Here is a 27,701-nt window from a genome sequence, read left to right on the forward strand (position 1 = left end):
CACACACACACACACACACACACACACACACACACACACACACACACACACACACACACACACACACACTCATACCTGTGCCAAGCTTACCAGAAGCCAATTAACTTACCAGTAGGTCTTTGGACTGTGGGATGGAGCCCTTGTGACTACAAGGTGAATGTACACATTTCTTGCAGATACCAACTCAGGTCTGGAATGGGACCCAGGGCCTCAGGGCTGTGAAGTAGCAATAAGCACTGCACCAAAGTGACCCTCCCCACCTACAACAGCTACTAATAACCACCAATATTATTTAATTTGCCCTTCAAATACCAAACATTTATTTGTACACATTTATGTAGTATAATTGTTATCAGAATGCATTGATGCAGTTACAATCACTACCTGCTTAACCAATGGCATAGAAATTCATTTAAACAGAATGATTTTCTTGGTTGGGCTCTGCTGAGTGTTCATGGTGTTCTATGCTGTTTTACCACCAGACGTCAGTATCACCTACTTAAGGGTTACATTATTGGACAGACACCCTCATAAACATCCTCATTTTCACTACACAGCAAACAACAGTAGAAATTACTTTGCAGTATATATAAAGAGCAAAATACATTTTAAAAATACATTGAAATAAATTGTATCTCTTTTTCAACATATTTAGCATAAAATGTTATATAATATCATAAATATTGTATAATAGTATAAATTCAGAGAAAATACTGCACTGTATAATTTCACGAATACAATCTTTATTTCATAATGCAGCCCAACACACTGTATTAAAATAATGTATATAATAACATATTTGGAAAAAAAAACTTATTTTGAATGTACAAAATAATGCCTTAAAACTTTTAGACAGTCATTTTCTTGAAATGTTCAAGGTAGTCACAAACCTAAGATTAAATCATTCACTATACAACAGGAGTAACAGGGTTATTCAAGCCCAAAGGAATGTAATCACTGATCAGCAGAAGACAGATAAAAGACACTGGATGGCATGTAAGAGACACACCATTTGTCCACCATGAGTTTTTCCATACTATAAACCTCTTAATTAAATGTCTGATTTGAGTTGAACAGCATGCTGAACCCCTCTTCTTAGGTTTTAACAATGTTCAAAATGTCATCCATCCATCCACCCACTTTCTAACAGCTTCCTCCAATTTATGATTGTCGGGGAGCTGAAGCCTATCCAGGAAGCAACAGGCGCAAGGCAGGGTACAGGCATGGTCTATTAATAGACGCCAATCCATCTCAGGGTAGACAGACACAAACATAGATACAAACATACTCACACCTCGGGCCAATGTTCTCAGAAGCCATTTAACCTACCAGTATGTCTTTGGATTGTGGGAGGAAACCCACACAAACACGGGGAGAACATACAAACCCCATGCAAACAGCACCTGAGGCCCAGAAAACACTCACCCCTGGGAGAGGCAGCAATGCTATTGATGAATTGAAACCTGGATTGGAAGAAGCAGTTAGAAAATAGATAGATGGATCAAATTTACCTACCAAAGGGAAAGAGTTTGATATAAGTTCCTTAAATGAGGAATAACAAGGACACCCAAATATGGAAGCTGTCCCTGAGCCTATTTGAAGGGTAATTTTATTTTAAGATTCTCCAACAGAGAAGGCATTAAAAATACTGCAATAAAAGTTTATTGAAGAAAAACTAAATTCACGTACAGTACGGTCAAAACTGCAGGAATGGATACTTCAGGTTTGTACTTGATTAAAGGGTATCATCAGCATAAAGTCATATTTTATGCTCTACCTCTCCAGTCTGGACACTGCATATCATTAATTGACCTTCTAGACTCTGCAGGAGGTTTTATTAGAAAGGTTACATGGATGCTGAGGAAGTTAAATGGCAGCCAAACAACTTGAAGGAATTATGGAAAGTGGTAGAATTTAGAATAATACTCCACAGTCTTTAATTGATTAACTTCATGGGAACAAAGATGCACGAAAACAAGTTCCTGAGCTCCAAAACGGGATTATACGCCAAAAAGTAATGTTCTGAACAATGTTTTCTTTTGTCTTTTCTTATGAATTATGCTTGTGTCTGTACATATTTGTTTTATATTTTTTGCATTATACAGTATAAGCACTTCATCTTCTGTTACCCTAAATACTTCCAATATTAAATGTTGGCATGTTCTAAAATGATTTTCTTTCAATTTCTCCAACTAACACATTTCCACTCTTATCTGTCAGCACTTTTCTGAGTCAGGGTTTAAACCAACACAAGTATTCTGTGTTGTCAATCATGTCTAATGCAAATGTCTCCTTCACAAAACTAACCTAACTGAGTTGTACAGTTTTTGAAAGAATTATCACACATATATTTTTTGTTTCTCCTTTTGCAATTATTTTGACATCAAAATTTAACAAGGAAATGTAGTCAAACTAAGCATTTGAAATTGTTGAAGTAATTTTCATTGAAGTACAAAAATAAAGCGTGGCTTGAATTCTGAATAAAAGTAAACTCTGTAAACTCTTCTGCTGGAAATCCATCCAGTCCTGGGCATTAATTAGATCTGATAGCTTGTAAAATCTCACTGCAACATCTATTTTTTATAAATCTAACTATAAATATTTGCACCGGAACATTATGTCTGATTTAACGTAAATTTGAGCAGATGCAGAAGTGCTCTCTCACTGAGATTAATGTAAAGTAACATAATGTATTTTACTGAGGGCTAATTTAAATACCTCATTCAGTTTATTCTTTTTTAAGATGGATATGCTGGATGTGCTTCTGAATCCAATACAAATGTATATCAAGGTGCTTGTCAAGAACCTTAGGTTGCACAGTACTGTGCAATAGGACATGTGTAATACACAACAAAAGCAAAAATAAAGAATAAATTCACAAAACAAATTGGTGATGCAGTGGTCAGCGGTCAGCATGGCTGCCATGCAGCACTGGGGACCTGGGTTCAGTTCTAGACCTGGAATAGTATCTGTGTGAAGTTCGTAAAGTAAGTTCTCCTTGTGTTTCCTCTGGGTGCACCAGCTTTCTGTCAAAGCTCAAAGACATACTGGTTGGTTAATCAGCTTCTATGAAAACTGACCCTTGTGTGACTGTGAATATGTTAAATCTGGGTGGGTGAATCTGAAGTATCCCTGGACTTTGGGATATTTTGGTGGGTGTGTGCTTTGGGATCTGTTGGTGGGTGTGTGCTTATCCAATGCCAAAACGCTTGTTCATTTCTTAATAATACATTTAACAAAATTATATGTCCCAGACCTTTGAGAATAGTATTCCACAAATATTTCTGTATTATCTGTGGGGGTAGTAGTAGGAGGAGTAGGAGTAGTAAAAATAGTGCTGTTGATGAATAAGAGAATCCGTATGGATTATTGTTGAAGTAAGTGTTATTCCACATTATGACCGCTTGAGGCAGTTGTATCGGGAAATATGACCTCGCTTATGTTGTTTTGTCTATGCGAGCTTTCTTTGTTAAGGAGGCAGGCCATTTCTCCTCCTTCAGACTACAAAGTCAAACGCCGATGAGAGTTCGGATTTCAGCCAGCCCGTGTAATCTAGTGTGGATAAAATGATTTTTGCGGTGGCTGTTTGAATATGGCTCTGTCAAGAGGACTACGATGCTGCCAAAGGATTTTCTCTTGGATACCCGTGATTATTATTACAGCGGTGGTGGTGTGGTCTTATTACGCTTATGTTTTTGAGCTGTGTCTGTGTAAGTAGCTTTGTTGTTAATGTTAGATCTGCATAAAATAGCACTCAGGAAGTACTGGGCAGATGAACTGTAGTAGTGTAACCAGTAGTTGTAAGATTCGCGTTAGATACTCCAGCCTGACTTAATGAACAACTATTTATTTTTAAAATATATGTGTTTTAATTTGTATTTTATGTGGAAAGAATAAATGTGAGTTGGTTTTATACGTCTAGTAACCACTGTACAGACCTTACTCTTGATCTGCAAGAGGCTTTGTTTATTCTGTGATATTTTCTTTTCTGTTTAATATATTTAAAAGTTCAGCTTTTTAGAACAACTATAGCTTACAGTTGAATCGACCTATTTATACAATTAGACAACGTTCGTGATGTAAAGTGATTTCTGCTCTACGCAAACACGTACAGTAGCTGTAGCTGAGTCTGCTGTTACTAGTTCCTGTTTCAGTCACATACAGTAGCAACGAAAGTTGATTTCTGGAAATTGCTGGAGATTTTTATTTAAGAAGGTTTTCTCGTTATTTTCCTTTTCTTCATTATATGTTTGCAAGAGAACGATTTTCATATCTTAAAGGTGTTCGTTTGACTAAAATAATTCTGAGGATTTAAAAATGTTTATTTTTTAAAGGTAATCTATGGTGACTAATACCTGATTTGTTCAGCTAATTGGTTCTATTTCTTCACAGTTACGCTCGAAAACACTCTGGAAAAAGGTAAGCCGTGTGATTGAATGCAACTGTTTTGAAACCAGTTTTGAAAGCTATCAGTTCATTAATTCATCTGGTGATCCTGACTGGTAAAGGTATTTAATGATACTGTATACTGATATTATTCATGAACTATATAACTTACTGTATCTTGGATAAGAGTTCCCGCTAATCAATACCATTTTGGTTATTATAAGTAAAATGTGCCTAATGTCTTTATCTAGTGTCACTATATTCTTTAAGATTATGCAGTGTAATATTAAATATTTAAAGAACGGAATTAAAATACAGTGCAAGATACATTATGGACATAAATAGTTGTAAATAATTTCTAATAGATAAGCCTAAATGGTAGAAATGCCTGTTACCAAACTAATCAGTAAAACGTCATTGTGGTTTTTTTTTTTGTTCAGTTGAAATAGAATCATGATAAAGCAGAAATTAAACTTGATCTTCTGTTTAATGCATAACATCTCTTAGCAGTTTGGCTGATTCATGATCACTTCTCCCTTGTGGATGTGGAACTGCATTTTGTCATAGGTTAGAAATGACTGACCTGCCTGGCATTGTGGATGATAAAGTTACAGGATGCCTATTTGTAACTTAGCGATGATCTCATTTTCAGTCACCTACCTTGGACTGTTCCATGTCTGTTTTGTGATGTTTTCCTGGACCTATTGGAAGTCCATCTTTACACCACCGTCTCAGCCATCAAAGAAGGTAGTATAATGGAGAATTATGTATGGGTAATAATTAATTATGCATTACATTTATGTATAGAAATATAGATGTGGATATAAAATGTATTTACAATTATTAAAATATAATACAATTCATATATATAAAATATATTATAGACTATATATAATTCATTATATTCAATATAAAATTATATTGGCACCAGTATAACCCAAAAAGCCTTAGCTAAGAACATGTAAATGAGTACACTTTCTGTTCTCAGTCAAGAGTGTTACAGACAGGTTTCAAACTGAGACAAGAGACAAGTGAAATTGTGGGGCAAACTAGCTGATCTGCTCTGTGAATGTCATGTCTGTGGTTTCAGTTAAGATGGTGGGGCAGAAAAGGTGGAGGATGATGATAAGGTGAGGGTGATAAAATCTGATCGTGTATATATAGTATGTAATAAAGATACTATGAAAGAGAAAGAGCAAAAAGTGTTTTATTTAATGAAGTACAGATCTCAGTCAGCAGGTACAGAGAAGCTGTGCAAATGAAAGGATCTGACATAGAAAGATGAGAAACAATGAAAGGGAAGACCACTATTTTTTGAAACTCTAAGCAAAAATTGTTTGCTTACCAGCCCTCAGCTCGATGCTGATCTTAATTTCAAGCCATACCTCGCCAAAAATATTGAAATGGTGATTTTGAGCACCTGGTATAATGGGGAATGTTGTCAGGTGGGGAAACCATTGGTAATGCCAAGAATTGTCATTTAACAGAACAAAAACAAAGCAAAAGAGGGGACTGTTACTGTATGTAAAAAAATTAAAAAAGTTTGGAACTTCATGAAAACTGGAAAAAAATGAAGATTGTTAAACTGCTTCATTTGCCATTAGCAAATGGAGATGGTTAACATGAATCTTTTGGTGGTTTTGTAAAGCTTCGGTTTCCAAAAATGGAATGAGCAAAATGGAAGAGCAAAAGTAAAATTAAAAAACATCCTGTATGGAATATTAGGGAATAGAAAAAGTCTCCTTCTTGGTGAGTTTGATTCTGGGCTGAGGTGCCCTCTGTGTGGAGTTTCCATGCTCTCCCAGCGTCTCAGTGCTCCCTTTTCCCCCCACCTCACAAAGGCACACTTGGCAGGTTTGACAGATTACTTAAACTGCCTCTTACTCTGTGTTCCTGAGACAGACTGGTGTCCTGTCCAGAGCAAGAGCAGAGCAACAGCAGCCATGTGCTCTCAGTCTGCCTTGTGCCCTTGTGTGTTTTTGGGATAGTCTCTAAGGTGCCACTATTGCACAAAGACAAAACAGCTTTCCGATAACAGGTGGATGGACGGAGTCTCCAGGAAAAAAAAATAGGGAAAGGTATATACTGTGCCAGACGGGAATTTTGAATTTCGAATGATTCGGAAGAATGCCCTTTCCTCAGCTGGGCAAAGCTTTTCGATTCAGGAGATGGCAGGTGATGATGCTGTGGTGTTTGTATAATAACATATTGAATTTTGTTCCAGTTCCATCTTTCCTACACGGACAAAGAGCGTTATGAAATGGAAGAGAGACCTGAGGTGCAGAAACAAATTCTTCTGGAGATTGCAAAGAAGCTGCCAGTTTTCACCCGGGCTGCCTCGGGCGGTAAGTGACTGCTGAAACATCCACTATTTGCTCTTCAGTGTGTTCAGCCGGAGAAGATGGGTAGATATCAAGTATTCAGCATTACATTCAGAAACCTAAACGTCTGACACATCTGGCTACATGAAACAGAACATGGAAAAAACATAAATGTAAAAACTTCCAAAACAATTTTTTGGTACAAGTGGCTTCAGCCTGGAACAGCCCCAGATTATTTGAGCCATTTAAGCATAATACTAAAGTAATTGTTTTAATGTCACATTCTTCTGGCTAACCTTTATCTGGTAGTTATAGCAAGGGTTCTAGATCCACACGACCTGCAGGATAATGTATGCAAGTTCTGTATAAGAATGAACATCAGGCCTGTGCTATAACAGTGTAACTAAGGCTACACTTTTAAGTAAAATTTACTTTTGCTTTTAAAAAGGTATACAGTGATGTGAAGCATCTGTTATACAGATTTAAAGGCTATCTAGATTACTTGACATACTGTAAGATATAGTATATAGTACTATATATAGTATATATATAGTAAATATATATTATATAGTATATAGTACTATATATAGATATATAGTAAGAGGTGGGCTATCCATGTGCCGAAGCCAAGCCTTTATCCTGTTTGCTTTCTTTATAATGTCCTGTTGACAAGTATACAAACATAATCACTAATCATTCTTCATTTCTCTGTAGCTTCTCTAGAGGATCCACTAGGTATTATGTTGAAATAGGACTATATCCATTTGTTTTTTCAGTGTATCTATTTGTATCTTCCTAGTAACTGTCTAGTGACCCATAAGAGCATCCTGGCTTTGTTAGAATGGCTGTGCTGGCATCATCCAATGAGCACTGCTCCCACATAGCTGGCATGTCTGAAAACTAGAGAGATGTCTAAATGTGATGCTGGTTCAGTGGGCGTCTGACTTGTGAATATTAGGGAAATGTGAAAAAAGAGAAGGATGTGTAACCTCTATTATAAGCACCTTAATCATTCTAAAAACAAATCCAAATGTTTTTGCTTGTTGATATTTTTGGAGATTTTGTTAGTGTGTGCGAGGGTAGTCAGTTTTGCTTCTGATTCTTATGGTTTGTGCTTTCTTTAACCTTTTGTATGAGCTTTAGAATAATTGTATCTTAATCATTTAAGTAGATGATATATTACTACATAACGCTCACAGTCATCACATAAGGACGGGGACTGCCTCCTCCTCAAATTGAGCAATCTTGCTAAACGGATTACAAACTTAGACTTGTTCTGAGTCCCAAGAAAATTATGACTCAGTGCAGTCTATAAATCATACTAGATTTTTTGATGCAGGGCTCGCAGAAATATCCTGGTATAAACTAATATACCACTAGCAAATAATAATAATAATTTTATAGTTCTTAAAACAAGTTTCAGCCTTCTTATTCCAAAACCACTTGAGCGGTTCTTCTTTTGGTTCTCCCAGTCTTCTTATTTCATTGTTTAGTTGTGTTATGGCTGTGTGACGAGAGGGCAGGAGGTCGGGGGTCTTGGTTTCAGTTCAAATGCATTTAACCAGCGGCTGTTTTCATTATGTTTCCAGCCATCAGGTTCTGTGATCGATGCCAGGTAATAAAGCCAGACAGATGCCATCACTGTTCAGTCTGTGAAATGTAAGTCTTTTACCAGATCGTACGCCTTTTCTGTCAGGGGAGGGGGGGAGATTGGCTACCCATTATTTTGTGCGTGAGCCTTTAACTCTTTTAATAACTGCAGACATTGGGGGTGCTGGTTTGAATAAACTCCGTGAAGTTTACTGCCTGAAATCAGGGTTTCTTACATTTTAAGAGCTATTTTCAAGAAGACTTCTCAACTGATTTGGATTTTAAATTTTGTTCCGCATCAAGATCACCATCTTCAAAGTAATACCAGTTCTTTACACAGAGTGCGTTTCATCCGATAGGATTTCAAAGTGCTTAACAGGTAGTAGGAGAGTCACTTTATCAGTCCCTGAAGTGCAGCACCTTCCCAAAAGCAACTTCCAGGAAGCATTTAGCCGGGGGATGGAGAAAGACAGTGTTCTTGATTCACTGTATGAGTAAAAATTTGTCACCTTCAGACATGCCAGTGAAAGCTGTATCAGGCCTACAGTTAACGAGCAAGCTATCCAGACCCTGTCATGAATTTATAGGATAGCATTAAACATTTAATCTGATGTCCTGTTTCACATGAAAAAGGTTCTTCTGGGACAGAACAATTTAAAAGATGTTGGTAACACATTTTTAAAGACGTGTTTCACCCAGCTGATATACTGTTGTATTCATGTTGCATCCCAGTTTGAAGGTGTGAAGGGAGACTTTTTTTTTAGAATACCTGTTTAGTTTAGAATATAGTGTTTAATAAGCAAGGGCACTGAAATGTTGTCCTTTTATACCTCAAACTTTGTTGATGTTTGGTACAAAAGTATTACTGTGCATTTAAGCCTCTGCTGTGACTTACTAATGGCTCACTTTCTGCACTCTGTTGTAATCTACTATGATTTTATCATTTGAGGGTAAAATCATCTGAGTGCAGCACAATAGAGCAAAGAGATCCACTTGTCATATGATCACTTCAGTTCATAATAACCTTCTTGTTCTTTAGTGCCCCTTTCTGAGTCATCAGCACAATAATCTTTCACGGATTGGGTGCAGGAGAGGGAAATGGCCTACTGTGAGCTGCATGCTGTGTTGCGCAGCTATTTTAGACTCAGAAAAGAGAAATAAACCCCAAGCCTGCATTAAAATCATTTTGATTATAAAGATGGCAAGCAAGGGAGACAATGTATCTCAAATATAAGACGTTGATAAAGCTACCGTATATTGCAGATCTTAAAATAGTTTTTTCACCAAAATATCTTTACCACTATGCATTTACTATAATGAATGAGTGTTGAGTTAAAAGAAGCATCATTGACCAAAGTAGCTTGCCAGTTTCTAATATAATTAGCAGTGATGTGATGTTGGAAGTTGCATTGAATGGACATACACAACACATACATTCACAGAAAACCAAAAGCTATACTTACCCAATTCTGAAATTCTGTGTTGAGATTACAAAACACACTGCCAGCAAAACCAACACATGGAGGAAGGAAAAGGGACACCATCCAGCACACATAATAATGACAAAGCAAGTGAATGCAGCACACAGTTGTACACTCTGTATAACTATCCGTTGTATCTAATTGTCACTGGCCAGTGCTATGTATTCTTCTCTCTTTTTCTCTGTTTCTGTGCGTTTGTATTGACCTTTGCATACGTGTTGCAGTGTTCTCTGCCCTGAAGGATGTGTGTATTGTTTAGTCAGGCCTCACTGGTCTGTTTTTAATTGAATGGTCATATCTCTAGACTTAGAGCACAATGGTGTGAACTGTAATCGGCAATTTGGAGGAAGAATGTTTGTATATACTCGGTTTTATTTATAGTTTACTCTTTCATTCCTCCTTCACCTCACTGCTCGCTCTCTCTCTCATTCTGTTTTTTGGTTGTAAGTATGTGGCTTGTTTGTTTTGATATTTTTTTGTATTTCATGCACTGTAAATAAAGACTCACAATTTATTTAAAGTGCCTTGCGAACATATTCATTTATGCCCAGTTATGTCCCATATTTTAGAATTACAAATGGTTGACATTTTCTTAAGTGAATATCTTATCAGTCAATTTAATGACATTTTGGGTGGTCAAAGAAAACACTTACATGCATGAAAGAGGTTAAATGCCACAAAAAAACTACAAAGAAAAATCAAAATAAATTATCACCTTGTATATGTAAAATATGCGAATACGTAAAAAGAATTATAATACAGCACACTGGTGAGGGAAGACGTTTATTTTACAGCATTGTAGCATTGAACATCTTTTTATTTCACACCTTTCTCCTCCCCTCGCCACTTTGCACTTCCTGAGTGGCCTCTCTGCCTCTCCCCTCTCCCTCCTCCACTTTTCCAGCTTTTGTTCTCCTGTGCTATTTAATCTTTGCCATCTACACTGTCTTTACATCTACATTGTTTCCTTTCTTTTCTTTTCAGCATGGAATAAACCTGTTACCTGTTACTTTTTATTTCTACTGCTATTTCAGTTGTGAAAATAAAAGACAATTAGAGGCATACTTAGTGCTTAATCCAGAATTTCCGTGAACTTTTTGACTGTTTGCCAGTTCCTTTTCTGCTGCCTATTGTTATTGTTGCCATGTACTGTATCTGACCTGTCTTGGTTTGTTGCCATAATTTTTTAACTCTTATCCTCAGTTTTTCATTGGTTATAATAGTGTCACAAAGACCTTTTATAAAGCAATCTCAGCCTATTCTGAAACTTTATATTATGAGTACATGGAGACTTGTTAAAAATGATAGAAACTGATGCATAAATTAGTTTTCTGTATTGTTTGTTTTATTTCAGGTGTGTTCTGAAGATGGATCACCATTGTCCTTGGTAGGTAATCACTAAGCATATCGCTATAAAATAAATGCTGAATATTAATGGATATATACCATGAGGACATTTGCATTTTTCCATCTTTTCAGTTTCTTTATAACTTTCATATAAAGTGCATTTAGCCCTCAACATTTATCTATGATAAAAGGTTATTTTAAAAACAGTTACTGTACTGTATCAGTCCAGAAGGATTTAGAGGCAATCACTAAATAATTTTGAAAGAGCTGGACAATTAAACTGTGACCAATTAATCAAGTGATTTGTTAAATTAAGTAGTTTAGAGATCATCTGTTATATAACATCTCAATACCCACTAACCCTCAAGGACTAGAGTTGCATTACTGAACAAATTGATTTACTCAGTTGATCAGTAACTTTCAGTGCTGCATTAAAAATGCAATTTAGGGTGAGCTATAAGATTGGAGATCCCAAATCTGAACTGTTGAGTAGCCTTGGGTAGAGTTCCCACGATGTATTTACAGTAGCATCTAATCAGGCCAGAAGCAGGGAGCCTGTTTTTAGCAGCAGCTACTGATGTTTAATTTATGTCCGAACAACTACAGTACATTGTATATACAATGAGTGGCTGTAGCTTTTCAAGACCTCTCAGCATTGCAGTATTTGCACATCATCTTGAAATGACCAAGGCAAGGGTCACACATTGTTTTCTCTAGTTTGATGACCAAGAAATTTACTAGGCCTTTTGGTCCATCAGTTCTGTGATGAGCATCTGATTGTCACAGTCACAAATGCAAGCAATGGTTGCAGTCACAATGAACCATGATGATATACAGCCCACTTACAACACTCCAGAAACAGTTTAAAAGTACTCGAATGTGATTGGGTGAAGATACTTCAGTGTAAACCCTGAGGATATAGCATATATTAAAGCTGAAAACGGAAAGAGACCTTTTGCCCTAACATGCTTACTTCTAGTTGCTTACTGATCTGATGGCATCATCCTTCTTTTTTCTTAAAAGCACCCAAAAAGCTGGCATCAACTGTAGGCCATGGTGGCTTGTTTCTGACACCAAACACTCTTTGTGTAAAGAATGCCCCCTACTTTCTCTTTGGTTATTTATTTGAAGCCTCCTTTAAACCTGCTAATAAATCAAAAAAGTTCAGGACTAAACTTTAGAACAAGACCAAAGATGTTCAGTTAATGCTGATGTCCGTGAAATGGTTTTAAAACCAGTAATTATTTTAGTTCCTTCTTTTTTAAACTTTTTCCATGGCAGAAGTGACATGGTGTTATACTAGCAGCGTAGTAAATTGTCTTTACATAGAGATCAGTTAGTAATTTGTAAGTTCAAATTTTTGCAATTCATTTGCAGATTTGGGGTCAATCTAAGAACGTAAAAAGGTTGCAAATGTGAGGAGGCGTTCTGGATCTCTTACAGTTTTCCTTTTGCTGATTAAGTGCAAATAGATTTGCAGAAGCAGTTTATAATTCAGCCCTACACTGCTGCTGTGGTTCACATAAATTCTAAATTTATCAAAACATAAAGGCATAAATGAATTGTATTTAAACAGGTATGTGAATTACAGGGTATTATCACAGTGTGCCATGACCTGATTGCAGCAATGAATGCCTTTAAATTATCATTGTAATTTCTCACAAACTATACAGTTGTATTTGATCCCATGATACGTTTTAACACATTCCTGACATTTATTAGATAAGCGTATTTGTTGCCAAGATTTCTAATTGTTAACATTTTTCTTTAGCTTTTGTTTTCTTCTTCAATATACTGTATATATATACACCGTGGTCATGGTAACAACACATTGTTGTGTTTTACTGAAAAAAAGTGTTTCAAAATTATTTTTCAGGGTGAACAACTGCATTGGATTTTCAAACTACAAGTTTTTTCTGCTGTTTCTGTCTTATTCCATGCTGTATTGCGTCTTTATCGCTGCAACAGTTTTTCAGTATTTCATCAAGTTTTGGGAAGTAAGTAAGACACCCCATTAATTTTTCCTATCTTGATGAGAAAAATAGTTAACTGTTATTGGGGAAAAGTGTACCTATTGTGTTTACAGTAAACCTGCTCTGTGTACACTTTAATTTGTCGTGATTTATAGCTTTGTGACATTTATTGTCTTTTGTCTGATAATATAAACCTGTTGCCTTGGTCTTGTCCCTTTTTCAATCGTACTGTATGTATTTTGTATATTATTCAAACTTTAATTCAACAAATTGTACTGTATGTACTGCCATATGACATAAACATACATGAGAATCAACTTTTATATCTGAAAGTAATAGTATTGCCAGGTGTCTTTTCATTTCAAGGTTTTTATTACAGTGGGTCAAAGAACAGCAGTGAAGATATGCAGCAAAAGATATGGGGTCAGTAGAAAATGGAGCAGACACAGACACTAATAAAAACATGACAAGAAAGGTTTTGAGTCTAGATTTAAATGCACTCTCTGATGTCCTTGGGGATAGACTTCCAGAGCTCTTGGGCATAGCAGGAGAAGGCCCTGACACCCATAGAATGGAAATGAGCTTGAAAGACCTATAGAAGAGCAGAATCAGAAAAACGAGGGTTGTGAGGTTAGAAATAGTCAGACAGGTACTGAGGTGTCAAGCCATGTAATGCTTTATATGTGAGCAAGAAGGTTTTGAAATCAACTTGAAACCTGATAGGAAGCTTGTGCAAGGGCTCCACGCCAGGCGTAATGTGATTGCTTGCACGCAACCTGGTCAGGAGTTTCTTGGAGTTTGTGGATTTGGATAAACCAGTAAGCAGGGCATTGCAGTAATTATTTATAGAAAAGACAAATAGGTTGACCGGCTTTTCTACTACAGTGAAAGACATTATAGGACATAGTTTGATAATATTTCTGAGATGGAAGAATAATGTTCATGCAATATTCTGCACACAATGGTCAAAAGTCAAGCCAGGAGCAAATATCACTGCTAAATTCTTCAATTATGTTTAAAATTCAAGGACAGTGCCATCCACAGATAGGGTTACTGCATTTGCTTAACGTAGGTGTAGGTGCCAAGAAGAAGGCCTTACTCTTGTCACAGTTTAAGTAAAGCAAATATGGAACCATCTAGGTTTTTATATCAAAGACACAATTAGAGAGTACAGAGAGCTTTTTTAGTGTCAGGTTTAGTATGGTATAGGACTTTACAGTCAGTTGACTGGTCCTGCATTGATCAGACGCAATTAGTATTGCGTATAGTACTATCTTGTCAATTAGTATTGCTGCTATAGTCTACTTATTGTGGACTGGTCTATGCATAGTGCATAACGTGGAGATGTTGACATAGTGATGCTCCTGCAATAAAAAAGATTCCTAGAGCATGTTTTAATATACCTTCATGCTACAGTATGATTAAAAGGGGGTAATCCCATTTGCTTTTGTTTGCCCACATCTTCTTAGCACATGTAAGCTCATGAGTGCACATGCTGTCAAACCTTTTGTCATGAACATGTGAGCAACCTCTCGTATCTTCACCCTGGAACAGAAAAATCCTATTAATCTATAACTAAAATAAACGTTTATTTTTCTACTAATAGCTATATATTTTTATATAAGAAGCACACTTGACACAGGCCCTTATTGTTATGTAAATAATATTTGGTTTAATTGGGTTTTATCTTCAGATTCCTAAGTTTGTTCTTGCACTAAAAATTCTGTGCACCAGTCCCTAATTCTGAGTGTCTGAGGTGTTCAGGTGGGGAAAGAAACTTCTTTTTGTCTCATAAAACATATTTTCCAGTACATCTGAAGGATCTCCAACTTGTTTTAGTGGTAGTATAATGATAAGTGGTACAGTGATACCTTTTACAGCAATAAGTCGTAGTACAGTGATAATATCTCGAGACATTGAAATGAAATTTGGCATTTTTTCTGTGTATAAATGAAATTTGTATTCTGATGAATATGTTGGAAAGACAGAATTTTGCGTTTTATTTCTGGATATTATTTTGCATGTTTAGCATGCACCTGTTTAGCCATGTTAGCATGATGCCATATGTTGTGTTCAATCCCCCCATTTCAGGTGAGCATAAGACAAATGGCTGACATGTTTTTGTAACTGCTCCTCTGTTCCATGTTGTATTAATTCTGAAAACGTAAAAGAGCTGTGAATACTCTTTGGGTCTTCCTCTTGAGTTAAAAGGCATAAACCAAGATGTAGACCAGTGAGATGTCTGTGACGGAGAAGCAAGCAGTTGTGAAAATGAGAGCAAAGCAAATTTCAATTAGAACCATTGAAGTGAGGTCAGGCATTGCAAAATCAACAAAGAAACCAATGGAGGAGTAAAAAACATGTTGTCCAAGGAAGATGACAGCAGTTGATGACAGAAAAATCATTAAAATCATTAAACCTTAAAAGTACAGCCAAAGAGATTGCAGACAATCTCCAGAGTGCAGAGGTGAAAGTATCTCAATTTATTGTGCACAAAATACTTCAGTAGGAGAATTTACAAGGGCTACACTGCAAGATGAAAACCTCTCATCAGCATTAAAACAGAAGGGCCAGCTTAAATTTGGTGAAGAATTACAAAGATGAGCCACGACAGTTCTGGAACAAAGTATTATGGACATAAGAGACAAAGGTAAACGTTTATCAAAGGGATGGAAAGGGTGGAGAAAGAGAGGAATTGTGGTAGTGTGATCCTCAACACACCATCTCATATGTGAACTATGGTGGAGGCAGTGTCATGGTTTGGGCATGCATTGGCTGCCTCTGAAACTGGCTCTCTGGTCTTTATTGATGATGTAACTGATGACGGCAGCAGCAGAATTAATTCTGAAGTGTACAGAAACATCTCTTCTGCCACATTTGGTTGCAATTTGTCCTGCTGCAAAGACATTAACTGAAAACATACTGCTTACTTAACCAAGGAGTTTGTCAGGGAGAACAAGTGGAACCTTTTTGAAATGGATAAGTCAATCTCCTGATTTCAGTCCTATGGAGAATGCATTTTACTTGTTGAATATGAAACTAAAGTCAGAAAAACCGACAACAGGAACAAATAAAAGTGACTCCACTTATGGTTTGGCAAAACATCTCAAAGGAATATAATTATATATTAGGATACTGTGATGGTGATGTCAATGGGTTGCAGACTTGAAACAGTTCTTGCGTGTAATAAGTGGTATGTAACCAAATACTAACTTTACACTTGCTTATTTTGCTTTAATTTGTCCTGGTGTTTATTCTGACCTGAAACTGCAGTGGATTGAACACACTAACATGGCTGAACATGTTTGCACAGAAATCCAGAAATAATCTGACATTCTGTACCTTGCACCCATTTATCTTTTGATCTTAAATACAAGTTTCAGTAGTACACAGCAAAAATGACATTTCACTTCACTGTCCCAAAAGCTCTCTGATTTTCACTGAATGTCCTTTCTTGTTCATTTTGAAGAGATTACCAGTATTCCAATTAAAACAGACCACTTGAATGATGTAGTAGATTCTGTAACCAAAATGGAGAATTTTTAATCTTTTGCTATTATGACTCTGTGAAAAGGGTGACATTTTGCCTTTCTCATTCTTGATGTGCTCTACAAAAGAAATTGTCCTACTGCTGAGTGAAGGTCCCAGGCAGGGCACATACCTTAATGGTTTCTGAGATTTTGTGTTTAACTTTTCAACAGGGTGAGCTTAGCAACGGCCCTGCCAAGTTCCATGTGCTGTTCCTGATGTTCGTTGCACTCATGTTTTTCGTCAGTCTCATGTTTCTGTTCAGCTACCATTGCTGGCTGGTGGCTAAAAACAGATCCACTCTAGGTAAGAACGTGCTGCATTTCTCTCTTCTCATCTTCAGATGCGTCACATCTGGGAATGTGTACAGAATGGGAGTGTTATTTGTATTTCCCAGTGTTTCTTCTTTAAATAATTTCTGCAGCCAGGAATGGCTTGATACAGAGAAATACTTGTTTTAAAGGTGAGAATTCCAAGGGAGACCTGACCTTCCCCTTTCCTTCAGTTCACCCAAGTTTTTTAATAGCAGTCATTAATAATGACTAGTCTTGCCGACAAGTTCTATTTCTCTGTGTATTGTTACAGGGTAACTGATGTATTACCTTGCTTTAATTGTTGGGGACAGGAAGGTTGTTAAAAAAAGAATCAAGCTTTGTATGTACAGTATATTAAAAAGGAGATTTAGCTCCAGTCAGTTTTTTTTTATATGGTCTATATGGGTTAATTGGTATCTGTACACTTTTGTGGACCGGAAGGTGCTGCTGCATAATGCTTCTGTGTGTTTTACTGGCTTCTACATTAGCCAGAATATTGTCTGCTTAATCAGCTGTGACGAATAGAACTTGTGTATCCGCGATCTAGGAGACTAAATAATCTTGTGATCTTCAAACTAATATATTCACCATTCTGGCATGCTTTAGTCTTGCTGAAGTCTTACACTATCTTAATCACCACATAAGCCAGATCATGGGAGGTGGATCAAGAATGAATAGTATTACATTTATATTATGAGGAAAGCAGAGCACTGTGGGTAGGTTTCTGGACCTTGAGTGAGGTACTTATCCCAGTATCTCCAGTCCACCCAGCTATGTTAGTGAGGATCATCATTGCTGAGGGTAATCCAGGAGCAAAGTCATCTAGATGTGGACTCTAGTCTGTTTAACACTAAAGAAACCAGGATGATCTCTGGCCTGATGAGGTGGTTCTGAAAAGGACATTTATATTATACTGTCATGCTTTCATATATTATATTATGTATTCTAACTATTGTTTTTAGGAATAAACTGGTCTAATAAAAAAATGGAAAGACCAGTCATCTGCAAATGCACAACATCTCAAAAACAACCAAAATTTCTTTGTCACAAATACACAAGTGCTAGGTACCATACACTATCTTTTGGTTCTGTCCCTGGTACATTTTTGCAAATCAGAATCACTAATCCAGTACGTTTCTCATTGGTTGTAATGGATTTTTAACATCTGAATAAAAAAATAACATTTGTAGAAGTATTGTGAAAGGTGAGCTATATTAAGTGAAAAAATTGTTAAATAAAACTTCTTATTTTTATTTCACCAAAGAGGCATTCTCTGCTCCGGTGTTTCAAAATGGACCTGATAAGGACGGCTTCAGTGCTGGCTTTCGAAAAAATATCCAGCAAGTGTTTGGAGAAGAAAAAAAATACTGGCTCATACCTGTGTTTACCAGGTGAGTTGTGGATTGGGTGTTGTAGGAAAAATTGTTAGCTGAGTATTGCTGAAATTACAGGAGGTGGTATACCACTGTCTGAACACCATCTGGGTTTGCCAGATTCCCAATTATCCAAAGATTCCTGTGCTTGCCACTAATAAGTCAACCCAGAGTGAGACTTGCTTGACTCCTGTAATCTTCTGGGTAGTCAATGAAGGGCCTGACATTCCTCCAGTTATTGCTGACTCTGTTTACACAGTGAGAAAGTTGGAAAAAGATGTTCTATTTCTGGAGGGGAACAAACCAAGTCCTTGTTTTCTCATTACTGCACAGGAAGCTCAGTTGATTAGCCCATTCCAAATTGTGAGGAGAGTGTTACATAAAAGAATAATATCCATTCCAAATTGGAAAGGGAAATCAAATGAAAAAGGTGGCATAGTGGTGCCCTGGTTAGCATTGCTACCTTGCAGAAATGGAGCCTTGGGTTCTATTCCTGAGGTGCTATCTGTGTGGCGTTTCTTTGTTCTCTACATGTTCACTTGGGTTTCCTCTGGGTGCTCTGGTTTCCTCCCATAGTCCAAAGACTTGCTGGTTGGTTAATTGGCTTCTGTAGAAACTGGCACTGTGTGGATGTGTGACTTTGTTTGGTATATCTTGCTTTTCTAGCTCCCTACTGGATACTGGATAAACAGGTATAGAAGATGGATTTATGATGTTTAATAAAATAAAGAACACAGGAATGATGAACAAGAATAGGCCAGTTAGCCTTTCATACTTGTTGAGCAAGAATCTCATTTTGTCATTTCCGGAAGGAGGCCAAAAAATGAGCCTCAGCTACATGGCTAATGTGTGTTTTTAAAAAACAAACAAACATGAGCTCTCCTTATTCAAGCCTAAAACTACCTGTCCACTGAATAGCCCCTGGTGTCCGTGGTCGTTGTTAAACTGTTTTTGTTTGACTTTATTAGTACATCCAAGGCATTAAAAGCCTACGGGATTTGGCATCGATTTATATCATTTCTTTGAAGAAAGGAATAAAAATAAAAAAGGGGAGAAACTACAGCACCCAAAAAAACTTTCTAACCTGGCGAGAACGTGTGATCTCCACACCGAAGATGGCTCACAAATACACAAATATATGACTTTTGTCGCACATTCATTTGGTTGTAATGTTCAGAATAGTACGTGCTTGTTTGTACTGTAGATGTAATTTTCTGCATTTTAACAACCTCCTGTTTTTTCCTCTGTGACTCAAGCCTTGGTGATGGCCATTTCTTCCCCATGCGGTGCTTGAACGAATCTCAGAATCCTCTATTAGCTAATGAAGAACAGTGGGAGGAGGAGGGATCAGATGAAGAGAGCTCGGGTAAGCTGAGACATTTGACAAGTGGAAATAGGGAAAAGTCATTAAAATAATAAGATGGTCCACAGTTACATGTGCCGAGCGTGAGGTAATTAATTTAAATGACCATTGGGAGTGATGCCGAAGTACTTCAGCAAAGCAAAGAAGCAAATTATCAGGAAGGATCAGATACCTGGCAAATGATCATACACCTGTGATTGGAAGGCCTATACATTTCATGGAGCAACAGAGCAGATGAGAAGATTCCAATAACCTGCATTTGCTGAGGAATAGCCATCCACATCTACAGTTACAAGGAGATCTTTTACAGATCATGTAAATGATAGAAATAATCCATAGCAATTTGAGCCATTTCAGGTTTTGTCAGTTACACCTCTCTTGTGTAAATCGTACTCGGGGTGCTGGACGTTTCACATTTGTAAGGAGAACAAGCCTATCTCTGCAGTCAGTGTTGAAAATATGTAAACCTGCATGATCTGTACAGTTTATCAACCTATAATACTCAAAATGGATCAAGGCATTATAGGTTAAGCTCTGTATTGATTCCCTAATGAATATCTCCCATTCATTCCCTTAATTTCTGATTAAGTCTAATTTATTTTCCTTTCTGATGAAACTCCAGTTGTTTCTTGTAAGAGATTGTTTCTGCTTGATGAATGATCAGCAGTCTGTGATGAGTGTACTTGAACCTCACTATAGAAATGTAATATTGCTTGGCAATGTTAAATTCTTGACGTTTAGGACTGGATTTCCAGAACAGGCATTTGTAAACCACCTTATTTTATCAAATTAAACCACACTAAGGTTATTAAGCAAGTACCACATTAATTTTCAGAGTATCCCTAAATGTGGAAGTTGCTGCATTAGGTCTAAATTACATTAATACGTTTTTAATGAGTATTTGGAAGTTGATGAGATACTAGAACAGAGATTATGTAGTGTTTTACCTCCCAAGCTGTGCACTAAATATGAATATTTACTCATCTTTTTCAAATATGTTAAATGTTCTTTACATTTATCCTAATGAGATACAGAAGAAATAATCTCGGAAACATTTAACTGAGGAATATATAACGTTGTTCACAGCACCATGGTGTAGAACTTTGTCGCCACTCAGTGGAAAAATCATACATTACAGTTTTGGAAAATAATTTGTATATGCACCGGAATCACTGGTAAAGTTTTGATAAATCATTTTATCATTTCAGCGATATCCATATGTTTTAATTTCTTGTTTGTATTTCAGCACTTCGGAGAGAGTGTTCAGTCACCATAGAATTGGAGTCATAGCAAACCTTTGTAGGGGCATTATATCTAAAGACTGGTGAGTTTATTTGCCTTCCTTTGTAAAATAAGCAGGAATTGAAGTTTGGAAAGCAGTATATCAGGGAAACCTATAAGACACACGTTTCACAGCATTTTAATCCATTCCAGGTTTTAAGAGCAGTAATGTGCATGAACACCATGTTCAAAGGATATTTGAAACTATTTCTGAAGTTGATGCAGTATGAAGTGTTCTGCTCATGGAACCTTAAATGACCCTAACTGATATGATGCTGGCTGTCAAAATCCTATTTTAATGCTACACTACAGTGTGCAGTATTGATGAAACATTGCTATATTTAAATGTGTCTGTAAAGGATAAAAAATATATGCAAATATAAGAAAATACAAGGAAATATGCATTTTTTGAAATTATATATAAATATTTCAGCCACCTGATATACATTTTGGCACACATAGAGTTTAATATCCCTAAACTACTCCATTTTGACCAGTGACTGACCCAGATATTTTTGTTGATTTCTACTGAAAGGGTGATGCCATTTATTTTAGTCATCTTTTGGGTAGTATATTTATTAAACATTCCATTGCCTTTCTGTATATTTAGTTTAGATCGATTTTGATATAGTTCATGAAAGTGTGATTGCAATTTGTCTAGATGGAGTCCAGTTCAGTTCCTGGGGTGCTATCTGTGTGGAGTTTGTATGTTCTCCCCATGTTCATGTGGGGTTCCTCTGGGTGCTCTGTTTTTTTTCCCCCACAGTCCAGTCACATACTGGTAAGTTCATTGGCTTTTGGGAAAACACAGGCCCTGGTATCTGCTGTTACCCTGTGATAGACTAGTGTCGGGTCCAGGGTGTATCCTGCCTTGTGCCCATTGCTTGTCGAGATCAGCACCCTCCGGCTCTCCTTGAATTTGATGCATTTAGAAAATGAATGGATGGATTCCTTAAAAAGGCCTCGACTGTTCGTAGTTAAGGTTGCTCTGTAGTTGTCTTAGGTGATGACCAGTGGAATTTCCTTAACACATGCGGCAGCTGCTGATATTAACTTTTGATATTTTTCAACAACTACAGGAATTGCATCTTAAAGATCAGGACCCCCCAGAAAGAAGAGGAGTGAAAGGTGTGCTGCTCTTGCACTTAGTGGCAAGCCGATGCATCTCAGCTACTGAAGAGTTACGAACCACACTGGATGAAAAATATCCAAAATGAACAAGCTAAGGCTTGAAGAAGTGGTGAAATGGAAGAACCGAGATGTTTGGTTTTAATCCACATTTGTCGTATTTATACATTTTAAGTATTAAAAGTGGGAACATAAATGCTCACTCTTGACCAGTGGACACTCTGAAACGTGGGAATGTTTGCTGCAACCTGGATTAGCCACAGAATTACAGAGACTCACCGTACAGCATGTGGTGACAGGGGGATAATAGGAGACCAATTTTATGATACTGTGCATTTAAACTCAGTCTTAAATCTTAAAACTGTCTTTCTTTCTCACCTGTTAGAATTGAATATTTGTTTTGAAGTTTTTAAAGTCTGGTTCCTGTATTTTGCAAAACTGTAGCTTAGTAAATTGGTTGTACAGTCTGTCATCGGTTCCGAGTTAGTCCTGAGTTAGCCCATTATGTGAAAAGTAAGGGAAAATGAATGCACCAGGGACATGGGCGATTTATTTTTTCTTCTTTCTGGCTTGTAGACCATGGCTATCTATTAGTGGGGGAAATTTCAGTTAGATAATATTGAGTGTGATTAATTTATTTAAAAAAATAATCAGGATAACTATGCCACATATTCTTTTATTGTTGGTGTGTGAAACTTTTTAATGCCATACAGTTTCTAAATTAGAAATCCTGTGTGGTCAAACCAGATCGGTTTAAGAATCTGCAATTATCATTCCTTCTTAAGTAATAACTTGCCTTTCTATGTTCTTTTTTTATTTAGAAACTAGCCTCGAGACCATTCTTTCTCATTTAAAAACATGAACACTCTGCTACTTAGAAAAAGGGGTGGCGCGGTTGTTAGCATTGCTGCCTTGCAGGGGCTGGGACCATGGGTTGAACTCCAGACGTGGGTTACTATCCGTGTGGAGTTTGTATGTTCTTCCCATGTTTGCATGGGTTTTCCCAGGGTGCTCCACTTTCCTTCCACAGTCCAAAAACATATTGGTTGTTTTATTACTTTCTAGGAAATGTGGCCCTTGTGTATTTGTGTCTGTGTCTGCCCTGTGATGGACTGGTGTCCCATCCAGGGAGTATTCCACCTTGTGCTTGTTGCTGGCTGGGATAAGCTCTGGGTCTTTCATGACCCTGAATTGGATGAAGCATTTATCAAACGGATGGATGGTTAAAAAAAACAGGCCAGATCTGCTTTTCACTTCACATCCCCAGTCACTTACGAGTTTGTCATTAGCAATCCCTTAAATGTGCAATATAATTTAAGATCAAATTGATCACTAATCCTTGAGACCATTCAACTCACATTTCAGTCCTTCAGTGGGGAAAAATGTGTAGCCATTTTTGAAATATGTCTGACGATATGATTTTCAACAGGACAGATGTATATAGTGTACAATAATCAAAACTATGGTATTTTAAATATTTGTGGTTCTAACCTTTAATTAGAGGGGAATGAATAGGTTTTGCCAAATTGGAGTATACTGAAGTCACTATTAGTGTTAATATATTTTAAAGGGGAGGTATGTTGGTGTAAATAGACAGTGATTTTAGAGAATGCTTCTGGTGTACTTCTGGGTTTATGCTGTTCCTTTCTCAATTCTGCTCCCACTTGCTAGAATATTAGTTAAAACTACTCAATATTGAAAACTCAACCAGAGTATTATAAGTGTACAGTGGACATAGTCTTGTTTAAATCCATCTAGAGAGTTACGTTATCTTCACCACTGCAAAGGGTTCAGAATAACATGAATTCTGAGAAATTTTCTTAAAGTTGAAGTTTGGTGATGAAGGTAATAGAACACATTAACCACAAATGTCCTTTTTCTGGAAATGAATATTTTCGGAATGAAAATTGTGTGGTCATACACATTGATATTTGACAAAAAAACTATTCTGGTAGTCACTAAAAAATGAACAGCAGATGACTGTAATTTTAGTCATGACATGTGTGCACAGTTTGAGCAGTGTTTAGATGTGTTGATTTAATGTTTGGATGGATAGTTTCCATTTAGTTCATATGTGAAGCAGGGCCAAGGACTCCAGTGTGAAAATAAATTACGATGTAATCCTGAACACAATTATTGGACTCGTTTATGCTAAAGTGAAGAGGTGTGTTGCTCACATCACAAGTGTGAGAGATAGTGAAATAAGTTCATAGCTGTACGTAAGCTGTGTGCTGCTGAAATGAGCTGGTTTCACTCGTTGATTTGCCATGCACTGACATAAGGATCGCTGGCCATTCACCAGGTTCCAGTTGGTTTTCCATGCAACAGCTTCTCCTGTCACATGCCTGCAGGCTTGCCTTAATGTCCCCCAGTCTTTGTTAACTCTCCTGTCAATCACTGAGGCGCTTGTGACGAGCCAAAACGCAAATGGCTCCATCTGGTGGGCATCATCACTGGCAGGCATCACACAAAGGGTATATACTGTACTGTAATTATAAAATGATTAGCTGTTTCAAATATTTTTAAAAAATACAGTTGCAAGATATGCGATCATCAGATATATTAAGAAATATTACTGTTAGGTTTATGAGCTGTCAAAGTCTTGGAATCTCACTTGTTAGGGGACCATTTTCTGTGAGATATCTGCTGGAAAGAAAGCATTCTGTATTATTGCCGAGAGAATGAATTTGTGAGGGGGTAGTAAAATAACTGCAGCCTCTAATCTCATTCTAGTTTAGATTTATGAAGCCAATATCCTTTGAACTTAAAATAAATGGAGAAGAGCAAGAAGGAACTGAAAAAAACTAGGCATTTTATCTATCTTGTTCTTTTAACATTGTTAAGTTATTGTAAATGCAAACACTGCAGGGATCTTTCATTTTGCTTTGCTCACTGTTTTTGAAAATAAAAATAATAAAAAATCTTTTTCATGTAACTTGCTCAGGAAATGACACCTCCCAAATGTTCTCCTGGCCCTTTTGTTACACATTTGAGACACAAATCCACCATACAGTGAAAAAAAAAATGGAATTAAATGTGCTTACCAAAATGAAATGACAAGAAATGTCAGCAGAGCCCAAAAGAGAGAGGGAATTATTAAGGCAGGAAAGATAACCTGAATTCTGACAAAACATTCCAGGACACACTCAGAGGTAGAAGGTAGTGGTAGAATAACAGTATATATTTGTATGCTTTGCTACTGGTTTCACAGCAAACATATTTCATATGTCAGAGCTAGATACAGTATAGCAAAAATGAGAATCCTGCATTGAAATGTAAACATTCAATATACCTTTTGTTTCTAGACCTGGAAAAAGCCGGTTAAGGTGGTTGAAATGTGTCACTGTCTGTTGCAGAGCTTGGCTCTGCATCACTAGGCTCATTTATTCACTCTTGCAAGAGAAATGCTTTTTGTTACATGTAGTATTGGAGTGATTGGCAGCTCTTTTGCTTGATTTGTGACCCAGGGATTGAGTCCTTGTATTGAAGCTTTCCCAGATTGTTATTCTCACTGTATGATTACAAACTACTGCCAAATTGCAATACGCTGTTATTGTGTCATAATGTAGGGACAGGATTATGACATGCACTATGAGGATGTAAATGTTTCAGCTTTTATAGAAGGTTGCCTTTCTTATGTCATTTGGTTTTCCCTTTTCACTGTGGTCAAACAAAGAATTATGACTGTGTCATTCTTTGAAGAATTGTTTCCCATTTTACTTCTGGTGACGAAAGCAGCTGTTACATGAAGACCAATATTCTGACTGGGGATGTGTTAATTAAGAAACATGACGATATCTAGGCTTTTATGACTGAAAAGCAAGCTAGAAATGTATACCCAGTAGTATATACCAAATCATGTACTACTGATTTGAAAATGGCTTTAGAACTTAAATCAGATATTCATCTGACTGGAGCTCAAAAGTATTCAAGTAATGGACACTATAAGAAATTGTATGTGCTGTGCATGTACTGTATGAAAAGCTTGATATGATGTTTATGTAGTGATTTGGCAAGTATTCAAGAATCTTTCATTTGGTCTACAAATATATTTTAAAATAGATTAATTTGTGATTGTATGACATAAGTCTAGCACTTTACCATTCCATATGTTTCCTAAAGTTGAAACTATTGTAGGGGTTATTTGATTTTATACCAGTATACTGCCTTTTGTATCTAACTTCCAAAAAAATGTTCCAGCAGTGTCTGTCAGTTTCCAGTTTAATAAACCACTGTATTTTACAAAGCACATGATTACTTAAATGGTGTGGAATGCAGACAGATTTCTAGGGACCGGTGGAACTAAAACAGTACAAAAATAATCAACATCACTGAAAAGCTTGTCTCCAATAAGAAAACAGTAAGCAATTTCAATTCACTCTCCAATAAGAAAATAGTAAGCAGTTTCAATTCACTTGATAATTGAACCAGATTGACTCATATTATGTAACCAACAACAAATACTGAATAAAAGTGATAGTGACTTTAACTTTTGTTCAGTCTGCAAGTTCCTTTGTTTCCTCAGGAACGTCTGATTTGTAGGATATAGTCTTTAAAACTGGGTTCATTAAAAAAGTGCAATTTTTGGTAGGGGGAACTGTCTGTCTTAAACATTAACTGTCAGGAAGAAGGCTGGACCTGAACTGAAGCCCTGTATTTGAGTAACAGGGTCATGACACAGAGGCTTCAATCTGTGTCCATGTGGCAAACCTATATTGTCCTGATTACCCAGAAAGGCACTGCACTTGTTTGCTTGCTTTAATGTCTTCTTTGTGAACTTTTGCATTTAGTATGTCAGCTTCCCTGTGCCTGAACCGACAAACTGCAACCTAAAATATTGAAAAGTGGTGTGGGTCATCACCAATGTGCAAGTGAATTCCAACTGTTCAATAGTAGTACAAAGGTAATTCACTGTGTGAATGGTGAAAACATTGTCCCTGCAGAGATCCTTCTTTTCTCCTAGTTTCTGTCCCCATTCCTCAATTGTTGGGGTTGCATCTTTGTATTTTAAATACATTTTTCTGTATTCAATTAATAGTCCTGTGTTAGAGTATCCTTAGGGCTTTGGTCTGTTGAATGTTTGAAAAAACAGTTACTCCACTTGTTACTAAAAAAACCTTTCACTAGTGTTATTGCACTACCTGCCAGTCTGGGAGCTCAGCCTTACTACTGTAGAGCATAATATATCACTTTTTACAACTGTCAACTCTAAGTTTACCCTACGTTTACCCAAGTATTTTAATAGATGACCAGTCAAATACAGTAATTTTTAGCATGCTGTTCTTTATGAATCTACTGTATAGTATGTAAACATCTGTTATTTGTTTGGGGGCTATGCAAGTGTGGTGTTCCTTCTACGTGGTGTTTTACACTTTTTGAAACGGGGGTATAAGAATAGCAAGATTTTTTTTTCTCCAAAGCTTTAATGATGCAAGGCAAATCAACATATAAATATTAATGTCTATGGAGGCTTTCCTACTGACTTCATAAACCAATATATCACATTTGTAATAAAATATTGAGGGTATTACTTAATAAAACATACGTACTGTGTTTTCTTAATGCATTGACTGGATTGTCTTTGTGGGCAAGGCTATATACAGTATCTTACACTGA

General features: G+C 36.8%; 1 protein-coding gene across 1 annotated transcript; it reads left to right on the top strand.

Annotated features, from left to right (window-relative positions):
• Positions 1–967: 967 nt before the first annotated feature.
• Positions 968–27,647, top strand: zdhhc15b (zDHHC palmitoyltransferase 15b). Its single transcript, XM_088649015.1, has 12 exons — positions 968–3,710; positions 4,393–4,419; positions 5,039–5,133; positions 6,611–6,731; positions 8,297–8,366; positions 11,133–11,165; positions 13,002–13,122; positions 16,800–16,932; positions 18,205–18,331; positions 19,570–19,679; positions 20,923–21,000; positions 22,037–27,647. Exons 1-11 carry the CDS (start codon positions 3,593–3,595, stop codon positions 20,964–20,966), a joined length of 999 nt encoding a protein of 332 aa, XP_088505141.1. The 5' UTR covers positions 968–3,592; the 3' UTR covers positions 20,967–21,000; positions 22,037–27,647.
• The last annotated feature ends 54 nt before the right edge of the window (positions 27,648–27,701 follow it).

This window comes from Lepisosteus platostomus, chromosome 10 (assembly GCF_059453375.1).
Source record: "Lepisosteus platostomus isolate fLepPlt1 chromosome 10, fLepPlt1.hap1, whole genome shotgun sequence".
NCBI lineage: Eukaryota > Metazoa > Chordata > Actinopteri > Semionotiformes > Lepisosteidae > Lepisosteus > Lepisosteus platostomus.

What these genes read in the sequence shown, in the direction of transcription:
- zdhhc15b (XM_088649015.1), top strand. Translation starts at nt 3,593, where the DNA reads ATGGCTCTGTCAAGAGGACTACGATGCTGCCAAAGGATTTTCTCTTGG. An exon ending in CGTCTCAGCCATCAAAGAAG is followed by an intron (nt 5,134 to 6,610) that starts GTAGTATAATGG and finishes ATTTTGTTCCAG; the next exon opens with TTCCATCTTTCCTACACGGA. An exon ending in ATCAGATGAAGAGAGCTCGG is followed by an intron (nt 19,680 to 20,922) that starts GTAAGCTGAGAC and finishes TTTGTATTTCAG; the next exon opens with CACTTCGGAGAGAGTGTTCA.